This window comes from Choloepus didactylus, chromosome 5, assembly GCF_015220235.1.
Source record: "Choloepus didactylus isolate mChoDid1 chromosome 5, mChoDid1.pri, whole genome shotgun sequence".
NCBI classification, from domain to species: Eukaryota; Metazoa; Chordata; class Mammalia; order Pilosa; family Megalonychidae; genus Choloepus; species Choloepus didactylus.
The window spans coordinates 149,491,923-149,506,706 of NC_051311.1; the positions used below are offsets into that span (position 1 = coordinate 149,491,923).

General features: G+C 39.6%; 1 protein-coding gene across 1 annotated transcript in view; it reads left to right on the forward strand.

Moving 5' to 3' along the window:
- Positions 1–14,784, forward strand: part of POU6F2 (POU class 6 homeobox 2) — a 510,083-nt gene that overhangs the window by 474,329 nt on the left and 20,970 nt on the right. The window contains exon 7 of the mRNA XM_037837121.1: positions 1,646–1,852. Within this exon, the coding sequence (XP_037693049.1) occupies positions 1,646–1,852 (207 nt within the window). The remainder of the gene's footprint in view (positions 1–1,645; positions 1,853–14,784) is intronic.

Here is a 14,784-nt window from a genome sequence, read left to right on the forward strand (position 1 = left end):
GGCACAGGGGCCCTGAACCTCTAACCTGTAGGCCCCCATTTATAACACGTCATTTAAAATGCATATTTTTTCTGATTTCAGTCTTCAGAAGTCATTTCACTTCTACTTTAAGCGTTTCAAACACTTGATTACAATCCCAAGTCCCCCCCTAGGTTCCTTGACGGTTACACAAGCAGTAGCTGGCGTGGTTGGGGTGGGATTCTCATCTCTCTGAGTCTAGAGCCTGGATTCTCAACCCCCAGGAGACAAGGGTTTCATGAGACCCCTAATCCTGCTGGGGTGTCAGGGAGATGCATCCCAGGGAGCTGACCCTGACCTTGAGAGAGGGGCAGGCTGTCCATGAAGGGATGGAGGGATAGAAAGAGCAGAAGAGAATCCAGGTGGGGAACAGGTGCCTGAGAGCTGGTCAGGTTTGAGGATCCCCCAGAACAGGGTGCATGGAGCTCCCCATTGGGAAGCAGTGTGGCTCCCGAGGCAGACGAGGGCCTGAGGAGCCCATCTTCTGGGGCCGGTTCCAAGAAAAAGCAGGTATCTGTTCTTCCCATAGAAATCACACTTCTCTGCTATCTCCAAAGCTTTACTTTATTTTATTCTATTTTATTTTATTTTATTTTATTTTATTTTTATTTTATTGGTGGAATAGGAAGGTCACCTTTATTTCCACAATAACAAGACATGATGAAAATATCATTTAAAGATATGCAAGAACAAAATCTGAATATATTCCAGCCACAAATCTCTCACGATCTCTGAGAAATCTAGAACAATAAGCCTTTTTTTTACTCCACATGTGTGAAACAGTTGGATTCAGATTTGCTTGTGTTAGCTCTGTTAGCTTCATTGTGGTTCTGAGTCAATCTGTAAAGGGCCTTGCCTGATGCCGTATTTTAAAAATCACTTTTTTAAACTTACCACCATTTGTGGAATAGGTTTTGGGGAAAAGCTTTTATATAAGTGATGGCCAAATGGCAAACCCATGGCCCTATCAGACCAATATATACATTTTGTTTGGCCCATATAGTAGTTATAAAAATTTTTAATAAGATGCCAATATTTAAACATTGAGAGATTTCATATAAAGTCTGGAGTCTGGCTTCTATTGAAACATGTTCCCAGCTGGCAACAATTAGCTGGAATCAATCTGTGCCACCTTCCCCAGGTGGGCAGGAGTGGCCTCTCTGAGATGGGACTTTCTCATTCATTTCATTATCAGCCATACTATAACAATAACATCCTAAGTATTTGTTTTTGTAATTCCTGCTTTAAATGATGCTTTCTTATTATGTATCATGGGGAATTAATGGGAATTTTAACTCAAAATTATAAGTTTTAGAAGAACAAGTAAGAGTCTGAGACCATGTGGCCACAGGAAATAATTTTGGAGTACAGGAGCTAAACATAACATTTTATTTTTTAAAGATGTGCCCCTTCCCTCACATAAGCTCAGGCCACGTGGCCTTCTCATCTTATACACTCATTTCCTGCCACTTTCTTCCACATGCCAATGTCCGGGTCTCCTTGCATATTCCGCGCCCAGCATGGGGGTAGCACCATCCTACAGGGCACAGGGCGCGGAGCCGTCTTCCGATGCCCACGGAGGCCAGGAGCAGAGCGCGCGCCTCACCTCTGGGCCCGTCTCTTGCAGATCATCGGGGCCATCCCGCTGATGCCCAACGCGGGGCCCTCGAGCCAGGCAGCGAGCGGTGGTCAGGGCCTTCAAGTACAGCCCATCACGCCCCAGCTCCTGACAAACGCCCAGGGCCAGATCATCGCCACGGTCATCGGCAACCAGGTCCTGCCAGTGATCAACACCCAGGGCATCACGCTGTCACCCCTCAAGCCCGGCCAGCAGGTAAACGCTCCCCGTCCAGGTGCTGTGGTGGCCCAGCGCCCCGCCCCTCCCTTCTTCTGCTGGGTCTCCACCAATGAAAAGTCACTTTCAAATTACAAAGCACTCAATCCCAGGAGTCCTAACTTAGCAATACTTACAAAAAGGCAAGTGGCTTTATTTCTTCTTAGTGAATATGGGTGATAACTAAATGGTTCTCTGATCTAAAAATAGAAACCTGTTAAATTATACACAGGTGGTGGCTCAAAATTTTATAGGGACATGTTTGTATTTGTCTACTCTGATGATGCTTAATTTTCAGACTAATTTTTAGTGAGGTCAAGAAGAAATCAAGACCATATAATCATTACCTCTAAGTGAATTTATATATATATAGTATATTTTAATGTATATTTTTAATATATATTTATATATTATATATAATTTATAATATATTATATTAAATGAGATCCCAAGTTGATGTTGCTGAGACTGCTGCTTACAAATTAAGAAATGAAAAGTAAGAAGCTCTGTTGGGTTGGATTTCACCAAGATCATGAATGTACAGTTCATTTTTTTCATTCAAATATCAGTTGAGTGCTTCCTATGTGTTATGCTAGAAGCTGGGGGCACAGCACTGAAGAAGAAAGTTAGGGTCCGTGACCTCATGAAGCATCAGGCATCAACTGGTTCATTCAACAAATATTTTTTGATAACCCACTGTATACTGGGCCCCTGCTAAATGCTAAGACACAGGGATGAAAGAGAAATGCTTCCTGAGTTTAGGGAGCTCATAATCCTATGGGGACACAGATATATGAACAGTGCCCCATTGGGCAGTAAAGCAGAGAATGTCTAACAGGGCAGGTGTGTACAGTTTTGTATGAGCACAAAGATGGGAGTGACTAACTTGGCTCAGAATGTTCATTTTTTAAAGAGAAGTCTTAGGTTTACAGAAAAAAATCATACATAAAATGCAGAGTTCCTATATACTGTGCACCCTTTCCCAATATTAACATCTTACATTCATTGTGGTGCTTGTGTTACAACTGATGAATGACTATTATTATAATTGTACTGTTAACTATAATCCATGGTTTACATTAGGGTTCATTATTTGTGTTGCATAGTCCTAAAGTTTTGTGGGGTTTTTTCTTAATTTTTATTCTAGTAACATATAAATGACCTAAAAGTTCCCCTTTTAACCACATTCAAATATATAATTCAGTGCAGTTAATTATGTTGACAATGTTGTGCTGCCATCACCACCTCCATCACCAAAACTTTTCCATCACCCCAAATAGAAACGCTGCACAGTTTAAGCATTAACTCCCCATTCCCTATCCCTACTCTGGCCTGGTTCAAAGGGTTTGGGGAGAGAAGATGACTTGGGAGTCAAGTCTTGATGGATGAGTAAGAATTAACCAGGTAAAGAATGGGATAGCAGCATTCCAGCCAATGGGAACAGCAAGTACAAAGGCCAGGCAGGGAATTGTGGAAAAGGATGGAGTTTTGAGAAAAAAGAAAAAGGTTTGTATGATTGGAACACAAAGGGAGTCTCAGGACAGTCATGGAAAGCTCTGTAATGGAAGGACTGTCTAATCAAGCTAGAAGGGATGGACTTTGTCTCCTTGGACATGTTACTTAGCATCTGTGTGCCCCTAATTTCCTCATCTGTAAAATAGGCATATGCCAGTACCTATCTCACAAACAGGAATTAAATGAGTTAATACATTTGAAGTGGTCAGAATAGAGCCTCACACGCAGGAAACTCTTATAGAGTTGCGATGCTAGTGATGGTGATGACAATGATGATGATGACGATTTCCCCTGAAGCCTTCAGAATCTAAAAGAGGCATTTAAAGATGGGAATGACATGCTCAGCTTCATTTTTTCAAGAAAACAACTCTGGTAGAAGTATGGAGATTAAACTGAAATGGTGAAACATCTACTGTAAACAAACCATTTACAAGACCATTGCAAAATACAAACAAGAATTAATGGGGGTGTCTCCTACATCCTTGAAAATAAAGGTCTAGAATTGTAGTAGAGCTCCAGACAGGAGAGCTAGGTCTGAGAGTCATGGTCACATATGTGGAAACTGAAGGCTGAAAACAAAAGACATCCAGAGAAAACATGAGGAAGAAGGGAAGGAAGGAAGACCACAGAGTGATCTTGGGAAACACCTGCTTTTAAGGGATGAAAGAGGAAGGGAGAGAGAAGAAAGGGTCAGATAAGGAGAAGAACCCGAAAAGTGTGATGATGTAGCATCCAAGGGAATAGAGAATATCAAAAAAGTAGGAAGTGGACAACAGTGTAAAGTGTTGTGGAGATGCAATCAGGTAAAGCAATGGAAAAATATCAATTCTTCTATTTCTTTGTTGTCATGTTTTAAAGTCTGGCTTTTCTCTGTTTGAAACACTCTGAAGCAAGTAGTTGCATTAACTGGGTGAGTTAAGAAGCAAGAGATAGGCACATCTAAGACCTGGAATTAAGTTGGAGGGTGCTCTAATAAAGGAAAGATGGTAGAAGAGAAAGCTGAAGACAAGCAGTGTGTAATGAGCATAGGGCTTTAGGTATTGTCAGGCAAGCATATAATGTAGAGCAGGAAGCAAGGAAATAAAACACAAAGGAACGGGGAAGAAGAAAGCACCAGTATCATCATTCATCTGCAACAAAGTAGAAGTGTCCTCCAGCAACCTCAGCCATCACTTCCACTTGGCTTCTGATCCAGCCATGAAAACATCCGATTCTTAGTGGCACTGTGAGGCTATGCTTGGTAAATTCATTCACTTGTTCAATAAATGTAAAAAACCTGTCTAATAGAAATATTTATTGGCCACCTGCCATGTACCAGGCATTGTGTTAGGATCCCAGGCTGTGATCGTGGGCAACACCAGCGCCATGAGCCCTTCCTTCGTGGAGTTTGTAGTCTACTGAGGGAGAAGCTCGTTCATCAAGGACACAAACAAATACTCAAAATCTGCAGTCAGTGCCTTGAGGGAGATGTGAGGGGATCTTTGAGAGTGTCCAGCCAGGGAACCTCATCCAGTGAGGTTAGCACCAGGAAATATGACACCAGGTCTGGATACACCTCCCAGAGGAGAGGCAGAGGTCTTCTGCTCCTCACTCTCACTCTGTCTCCAAAATCGGAATCACCGAGGCTGCCCTCTAGCCTGGGAAGCCAAGATTCCCAGGCACCATCTTCTTAATTTTATCTCAGACCATGGAGCAGTTCCTGACCAACAGCATCAAGGACTTTCCCTTCTTGTCTTTCAGCTAGTTTATTTCTTTCACTGTTTACAAGTGTCCATTGGATTCTCTGCCTTTTAACTAGTTTCCAAGATAAGGCAACATTCTTAATCTTTCATTGGCTTTGTAAACCCTAGCTCCATCTGTTCCAACTGTGTTCTAAATTATCTTGAGGGCAAAAAATGGGGAGATCAGGTTCTTTTAGTACAATCTGCTTAAAACTATTTATGTCTGCAAAGCCAAGTTGTGAATTGCTTTTTTTAAAAAATGATGAATTAATTAGAAATCATTAGCATTTAATACAAAGTAGCTCTCACCCTCACCTTGAATTTCAAAGGAGGGTCTGTGGGTAACAGACTGTTTCTGTTATATAAAATTACTTCTCAGAGCATGTAGGAGAAGGACCTAAACAGGAAATGACGAAGAAGAGGTGCCAACAGCCACTCCTCAACTCCTTGCCAACAACAGACATCAATAGTCCATTTCCACAGTCTCTCCTATGAGCCCAGAAGCACCTGTTGGCCCCAGGAATGAAACCTTGTTAACATTGTGGGAATGTATGACTCTCTACCAGTCTAACCCCCATCGCCCTCCTCTTCACCGTGGAATTGGAGATCTAGTGACTGGAAAGAAACAGCCGGGCTTTTGGGGGTGTACCTTGTAATTCCACTCATGTCAGCTACCACCAACATCACCTGTGTGTGCAAACACTTCTCATGAGCATGCACACTAAGAGAGTATGTGAGGATGGCTGAAAGTGGTGTGGAAATTTTTGGACTCCCCAGGTCACAGCAGACACTCTTGTTAGAAGCACGTGCCAGTGGTCTATCCTGGTCCCAGAAAGTTCAAGAGAACTGATGGTAAACATGATCAGAAATGTCAAGGGAATGGTGTATATCAATGAATGCTTTTATTTCTTGGCATCAGCTCCAGTTGAGACACCTCAGAGCATGTAGTAAAGTTAACAAGTTGGGTAAATTGACAGGAAATGTGTTAAGTCTGAGTCCCTGAGATAAAAGCTGTGGTTCTGAGGATAGCAGATCATAAAATTCCCAGAGTCAAAAAGTAAAAACTCAGAGCTAGCAGTATAAGGATATTGGTCTTCAATCTCTCCTTTACATTGAAGAAATAGAATATGGGCAACCACTAAAAAAGGATTTCTATTGTACAGTAGAGAAGTTTCTCAATTTATTTCTTCATGTGATTGATGACAAATCCTTGATTTCACAAGAGCATAGTTCCAACCATGAAATGCATCATAAATTATAGGGCGGAGAGTTCCCTAATTCACAATCAGAAGGAAGCCCACCACCATGGAATGAAGTACAGGTCTCTGACCAGATGAGCTGGGGTGATTTGTTTTAATTTTATAAAAATAGTTATATCTTTAATTTAACTTTGACTTATGCCTTCCATTAATTTAAAAAATCCATAATAAAATCCAAGAGTGTCAATCAGTCTTGATGATGATTTATCCCAATAATGATTAATAAAACCCAAAAGACTGAGAAGAACCTGCAAAGTTGTTGTCTGAGATACAAACCACACACACACACACACACACACATATAAAATAAACCAGGATCCTATAGCTATATTGTACAGCCTAGATATAGCTTCCATGGTATCATATCAGAGATCCTTGGTGAGCAAGGCAAGAAAATAAAAGTCAGATAAAGAACTAGATTTAAAAAAAGAGAAGGATCTCCCTGTACATCAAAAACAGCAACAACAAAAACATTTGATGGAGCACAAGATAATCTTTAGTTCCCTTCATGGGATTCTGCATTACTGGAGCTTATGATGAACTTCCCCCAAAGTTAGGGTAGTCGCAGAAGCCCTGGTTTGCTTTTCCTTTATTATCCTCTGATGTGAATTAGTGGTTCCTTCATAAACTACGTAAGACATCATTTTTGTGTATATTCCTTCTTTGGATAAATCCTCATAAAAGTTAACTGGAGATTTTTTAGAGTCATAAAGGTAGAGGTAGAGACATTTGAAAGGAAAAATGTTGCATTATTTAAAATCAAAGCATTAAATTTTTCAAAAATTAAAATATCAGAGTTATAATACTTATAGATTACCATCCACAAAGGCACTTATTTTTTCTTCAAAACATAATCTTGGTGCTAACAAGAAGCCAATGGATGGTAGTTTGTCTAAATCAGCCCTATAAATTCCACATAGTATACAGATCCATCAACTTTTTCTAAATAGATTTAAAAATGTACTACCTTACCTATATTTAAAAATCAACTTCCATCACCAGCCCCAGCCTGAATCAAAGGTTCCCAATTTTTTTCTCAAAGGAACACAGAATGAGGTTTAAAAGAGACATTTCCACCCACAAGGGAACTAAAATAGTATAAGGGTTTTCCTAAATGAATGATCTATCAGTGATCCCAATATTGTGTCTCAGAGACCCCAGTACAAAATCTTGAAATCCTGACACAAAAACCTACAAAACCTTTTAGCCTTCCAGCCACACTTCTTGGGTGTCTCACCTCTCTGGTCTTGCCTGTAACTCCTTACCAAGCTCAGCCCTCACAGTCCATGCTTCTGCACAGTCCATGACCCTGCCAAGAATGCCTTTTCCCAACTTTTCTGTCTGGCAAACTCCTGCTCACCCCTCCTACAGGATTCAGACCCACTGTCACCTCCTCTGGGAAGCCCCCCTGCATTGCTCCCTCATCTCTAGTCCCTCCATGCGCCATTCATTTTTGGCAGATTGCATTGTCACTATGAATCTACACATCTGCCTCAATCACTAGACAGGGAGCCTCTGAAAAGTAGGAACCAGACTAATTCAGCTTTTCCACACAGTTCAGGACCCAACCAGTGGGTGCTCAGTACATTTTGTTTAATTTAATTGCTGCTGAAATGCAGTATTTCATTGTCTAGGACACCAGCATCCTAGAGCCGCTGCTTCAGAGAAGCCCAGCCCAGGCCCATCTGTGTCTTTCCAATTCTGTGTCTTCTGTCATTTGCCAGTGTGTTCCAAATTAGTATCTGCCGGCAGTTTGGAAGACCTTCCACATGGCATCATCTTCTCTACTTATGTCTTTTCTGAATATCAACCACTTCCTCTTGCTGCACTCTCCCACCTCATTATATCAACTATATTTAATCCTTCATTTTCCACTCTACACCAAAATCTAATTCCCATTCTGTTGTTTGTCCCTGCCGAGCTCTTGTTGCATGGTCCTAACGTGTTTTATGCCCTTCTTTTCCTGGGTTTGGACATCTCCATGAAATCCTTCTCTCATTTTCACTCTCCTCATTTCCTCACTTTTGATAAGTGCCAGGCACCAAGGATACCACGTTTATATCTTCTCCTTGAGGCCACTGGCATTTCTGCCATACCAAGTTCCCTGCAAACAGGAGGTGTCTGTAATGGAGCCTTAAATTTGAGTCTCTTCTTATTACTTTGGTTTAGGAGATGTTTCCAAGTCATGGAATAGAAGTGGAAGGAAAGGCCAATAAGACATCTAAACCCAGCCAAAGGCTAAGTCCCTCCTGACTTTTTCAGACTTTCCATGAAGATATCTAAAATCTCCCCTGGTATGTTCCAGGGCCTCAAATTTTTCAAGGTAGATTGTCGTGGTGGCAACCCCATATCTTGAGCAAATTTAACACCTGGACTTTGTCTAGTCCACAGTAGAATGAACTCTTCAATAATACTCCTCCTAATTCTTTTTTAATGCATTTTTTAATTGTGAACTTTAACATATATACATAACAGTGATAACTTTCAAAGTACAATTTAACAAATAGCTAGAGCACAAATTTCAAAGAATGCCATGGGTCACAGTTCCACAACTTCAGCTATTTCCATTACTGTAAAACATAACATGCGTACAGAAAGGTGTTAACTTTCGATGTACAGCTCAACAAGCAGTTATACAGGTAATTTCAAAAATTGTTATGGGTTATAGTTCCACAGTTTCAGTTCTTTCCTTATTATGCAATATAAGATATATACAGAAAGATGAAGACTTTCAAAGCACAATTCAACCAGTAGCTATAGAGCAAACTTCAAAAGATGTTATAGGTTACAGTTCTACCACGTCATTTACCTCCATCCAGCTGTTCCAACACTCCAGCATCTAAAAAATCCATGTACCTGATAAGAGACTGTTATCTTGCATATATAAAGAAATCCTACAACTCAATGACAATAGTACAAACAGCCCAGTTATAAATATATATATACATATAAAGTTTCGGTATTCACAGACCTTTGTTAAATCTTATCTTGTTTGTTGCTACCCATTCCTCTCCCCTAATTCCTTTCCTTTCTCCATCTTCAGGGGTGTCCACGCAGTGAGCACCCTAACTGGTTCATATTGAAAAGGGGTGTTGACAGCATGTAGAAGGGGGCTGCATCTGTTGTTCTTAAAGAAGCTGTTGCCTCTGGGTTTTAGGACTTGTCTGGCATAGGAACACTGTGGTGGACTTAAGTTTCTGAGAGATAAACTTAGTGAGTGCATCTTTTATAGAATATCAGGTATGGAACTAGGTATTTGGGGACTACTTTTGGTACAGGCATGGCATACTGTGGACATCTGGGATGTCTAGCTGGAGCTTGCGTAAGAGAAACCTCCAGGATAGCCAGTCGACTCTATTTGGGATCTCTCAGCCACTGTGACCTCAGCTTGTTGTCTTTCTTTTTTCCCCTTTTGGTCAAGTAGGCATTTTCAATCCCTGGCTGCCAGGGCCAGGCTCATTCGTGGGAGGCATGTCCCACATCACCAGGGAGATTCATTCCCCTGGGAATCATGTCCCTATTGGGGTGGGGGGGGGAGGTTAATGAATTTATTTGCCAAGTTGGGCTTAGAATAAGGCCACATCTGAGCGACAGAAGAGGTTCCCTGGAGGTGCCTCTTAGGCATAATTATAGGAGGGCTCAGCCTCCCATTTACAACCCTGTTTCATTAAGAGCACACCTCAAGTCGAGGGCTTGATTTATTAAGTACTGGGTTCCTAACTTCGCTTAATTTACATTCTATGCTGAGATAAATGGTCAGTTTCTTACATTATCTTCACTTAGTTGTACAGTCATCATCACTCTAAACTTTAAACAATGATCATAACATAATACATCCCAGAGCTCTTTTCAGCTGCTAATTATTCATCCCTAGTATCAGTGTGGTGTTGGTAAAATATTCCTATTAAATATAGTCTTTAATATGTTATGGGTAGTTTTTCCATATACCACTCTGTTGTTAACCCTTTGCACCAGTGTCATACCTTATAAGTATATCATGCTAACACTTATTTAGGTTTGTGATGCTACTCTGTGGGTTACATGCCTTTAAAAACAATCATTTACGAACACATTCACCTTCAATGCATCACTGATACTAACAATCCCATCATACAAACCATAGTCATATCTGACCATTCCCATACCATTAAGTTCACCCTCATTACCATATCTTTACATGTTAGGTTATCATTCCCCCTTCACTAGCTTCTTGACTCCACGTCCCCTATAATCTACAGTATAAGAGACTTACTTTAAATTTTCCACATAGTTCACATTAGTGGTAACATACAATATCTCTCCTTTTGTGTCTGGCTTATTTCACCTAGCATTATGTCTTCAAAGTTCATCCATGTTGTCATATGTTTCATGACCTCGTTCCTTCTTACTGCTGTGTAGTATTCCATCATATGTATATACCACATTTTGTTTATCCACTCATCTGTTGAAGGACATTTGGATTGTTTCCATCTCTTGGCAACTGTGAACAATTCCGCTATGAACATCAGTGTGCAAATATCTGTTCTTGTCACTGCTTTCAGATCTTCTGGGTATGTACCGAGAAGTGAAATTGCCAGATCATAGAGTAACTCAATATCTAGTTTTCTGAGGAACTACCAAACTGTCTTCCAGAGTGGCTGTATACCATTATACAGCCCTACCAGCAGTGAATAAGCATTCCAATTTCTCCACATCCTCTCCAGCATTTGTAGTTTCCTGTTTGTTTAATGGCAGCCCTTCTTATTGGTGTGAGATGATACCCCATTGTGGTCTTGATTTGCATCTCCCTAGTGAAGATGAACGTTTTTTCACATGTTTTTAGCCATTTGTATTTCCTCTTTGGAGAACTGTCTTTTCATATCTTTCGCCCATTTTATAACTGGGCTGTTTGTACTATTGTCGTTGAGTTGTAGGATTTCTTTATATATGTAAGATATCAGTCTCTTATCAGATATATGGTTTCCAAATATTTTCTCCCATTGAATTGGCTACCTCTTCACCTTTTTGACAAATTCCTTTGAAGTTCAGAGGCTTTTGATTTTAAAGAGTTCCCATTTATCTATTTTTTTCTTTCGTTGCTTCTGCTTTGGGTGTGAGGTCTAAGAAGCAACCTCCTAATACCAGGTCTTAAAGATGTTTCCCTACATTATTTTCTAGGAGTTGTATGGTACTGTCTCTTATATTGAGGTCTTTGATCCACTTTGAGTTAATTTTTTTATAGGGTGTGAGGGTAGGGGTCCTCTTTCCTTCTTTTTGTTATGGCTATCCAGTTCTCCCAGCCCCATTTGTTGAAAACACTGTTATGTCCCAGTTCAGTGGATTTGGGGGCCTTATCAAAAATCAGTGAACCATAGATCTGGGGGTCTATTTCTGAATTCTCAATTTGATTCCATTGATCAATATGTCTATCTTTGTACCAGTACCATGCTGTTTTGACTACTGTGGCTTTATAGTAGTCTTCAAAGTCAGAAAGTGTAAGTCCTCCCACTTTGTCTTTTTTAGAATGTTTTTAGCAATTTGAGTCCCCTTTCCCTTCCAAATAAATTTGATAGCTAGCTTTTCAAAGTCTGCAAAGTAGGTTGTTGGAATTTTGATTGGAATTTCATTGAATCTGTAGATCAGTTTGGGTAGGATTAACATCTTAACGATGTTTATCCTTCCTATCCATGAACATAGAATATCTTTCCATCTCTTTAGGTCCCCTTTTATTTCTTTTGGTAAAGTTATGTAATTTTTGTGTGGAGGTCTTTTATATCCTTGGTTAAGTTTATTCCTAGGTACTTGAATTTTTTTAGTTCCTATTGTGAATGGAATCTTTTTCTTGAGTGTGTCCTCAGTTAGGTCGTTTTTAGTGTATAGGAACATTACTGACTTTTGTACATTAATCTTGTATTCCACTACTTTGCTGAATTTGTTTATTAGCTCCAATATTTGAGTCATCGATTTCTCAGGGTTTTCCAAATATAGATCATATCATCTGCAAATAATAACAGTTTTACTTCTTCCTTTCCAATTTGGATGCCTTTTATTTCTTTGTCTTGCCGGATTGCTCTGGCTAGAACTTCTAGCACAATGTTGAATAACAGTGGTGACAGCGGGCATCCTTGTCTCATTCCTGATCTTAGAGGGAAGGCTTTCAGTCTCTCACCATTGAGTACTATGCTGGCTGTAGGTTTCTCATATAAGCCCTTTATCATATTGAGGAAATTTCCTTCAATTGCTACCTTTTGAAGTATTTTTATCAAAAAAGGATGCTGAATTTTTTGGAATGCTTTTTCAGCATCTATTAATATGTTCATTTGATTTTTCCCTTTTGATTTGTTAATGTGTTGTAATACATTGATTGATTTTCTTATGTTGAACCACCAGGATGAACCCCACTTGGTCATGGTGTCTGATTTTTTAAATGTGTCTTTGGGTTTGATTTGCAAGTATTTTCTTGAGAATTTTTGCATCTATATTCATTGGGGAGATTGGCCTGTAGTTTTCCTTTCTTGTAGCATCTTTATCAGGTTTTGGTATTAGAGTGATGTTGGCTTCATAAAATGAGTTAGGTAGTGTTCTGGTTTGCTAATGCTGCCATTATGCAAAATATGAGAAATGGATTGGCTTTTATAAAGGGTGTTTATTTGATTACAAAGTTACAGTCTTAAGGCTGTAAAGTGTCCAAGGTAAGGCATTAACAATAGGGTACCTTCACTGAAGGATGGCCATTGGCATCTGGAAATCCTCTATTAGCTGGGAAGACATGTGGCTGGCATCTACTGATTCTGGGTTGTGTTTCAAAATGGTATTCTCCAAAACATCAGTGTCAGCTTTCAACAGCTGTCTTCAAAATGTCTCTCTTGGCTGTAGCTGCATCGAGTTCCTTCTGTTTGTCAGCTCTTTTATATGGCTCCAGTGATTTAATTAAGACCCACCCTGAATGTGGAGGGTAACACCTCCATGGAAATTATCCAATCAAAGGTCTTGCCCACAATTGATTGAGTTACGTCTCCATGGAAACACTCAGTCAATAGGTTCCAACCTAACCAACACTAATATGTCTGCCCCTATAAGATTGCATCAAAGAACATGGAGTTTTGGGGGACATAATACATCCAAACCAGCACAGGTAGTATTCCATTTTCTTCAATTTTTTGAAAGAGTTTCAGTAGGAAAGGTGTCAGTTCTTTTGGAAAGTTTGGTAAAATTCCCCTGTGAAGCCATCTGGTCATGGGCTTTTACTTGTAGGAAGTTTTTTTGATAACTGATTGAATCTCTTTACTTGTGATTGGTTTGTTGAGACCTTCTATTTCTTCTCTGGTCAATCTAGGTTGTTCATTTGTTTCCAGGAAATTATCCATTTCCTCTAAATTGTCTAGTTTGTTGGCATACAGTTGTTCATAGTATCCTCTTGTGATTTTTTTAAATTCCTTTGGGATCCTCAGTAATGTCTCCCCTCTCATTTATTATTTTGTTTATTTGGGTCTTCTCACTTTTTGACTTTGTCAGTCTAGATGAAGGTTTGTCAATCTGTTGATCTTCTCAAAGAACCAATTTTTGGTTTTATTTATTCTATTATTTTTTTTGTTGTTGTTCTCCATATTATTTATTTCTGCTGTAATCCTTGTTATTCCTTTTCTTCTACTTGCTTTAAGATTAGTTTCCTGATCATTCTCTAGCTTCTTCAGTTGTTCCATTAGTTCTTTGATTTTAGCTCTTTCTTCCTTTTTAATGTCTGCATTTAGAGCTATAAATTTCCCCTTCATTACCACCTTTGCTGCATCCTGTAAGTTTTGATATGTTGTGTTCTCGCTTTTGTTCATCTCTAGATATTTAGCAATTTCTCCTGAAATTTCTTCTTTGACCCACTGATTGTTCAGGAGTGTGTTGTTTAACCTCCAGATATTTGTGAATGTTCTAGATCTTTGATAGTTATTGACTTCCAGTTGCATTCCATTGTGGTCAGAGAATGTGCTTTGAATAATTTCAATCTTTTTAAATTTGTTGACGCTTGTTTTATGCCCCAGCATAATCTATCCTGGAGAAAGTTCCATGAGCACTAGAGAAGACTGTATATCCTGGTAATTTGGGATGTAATGTTCTATATATGTCCGTTAAGTGAAATTCGTTTATCATGTTGTTTAGGTTCTAAATTTCCTTATTGGTCCTCTGTCTGGTTGATCTATCTATAGGAGAGAGTGGTGTACTGAAGTCTCCCGCAATTATTGTGGATACGTCACATTGCTTCCTTCAGTTTTGCCAATGTTTGTCTCATGTACTTTGGGGCACCTTGATTGGGTGCATAAACATATATGATTGTTATTTCTTCTTGGTGAATTGACCCTTTTATTAGTATATAGTGTCCTTCTTTGTCTCTTATGGCATCCTTGCATTTAAAGTCTATTTTGTCTGAAATTAATATTGCTACCCCTGCTTTCTTTTGTGTAGCATG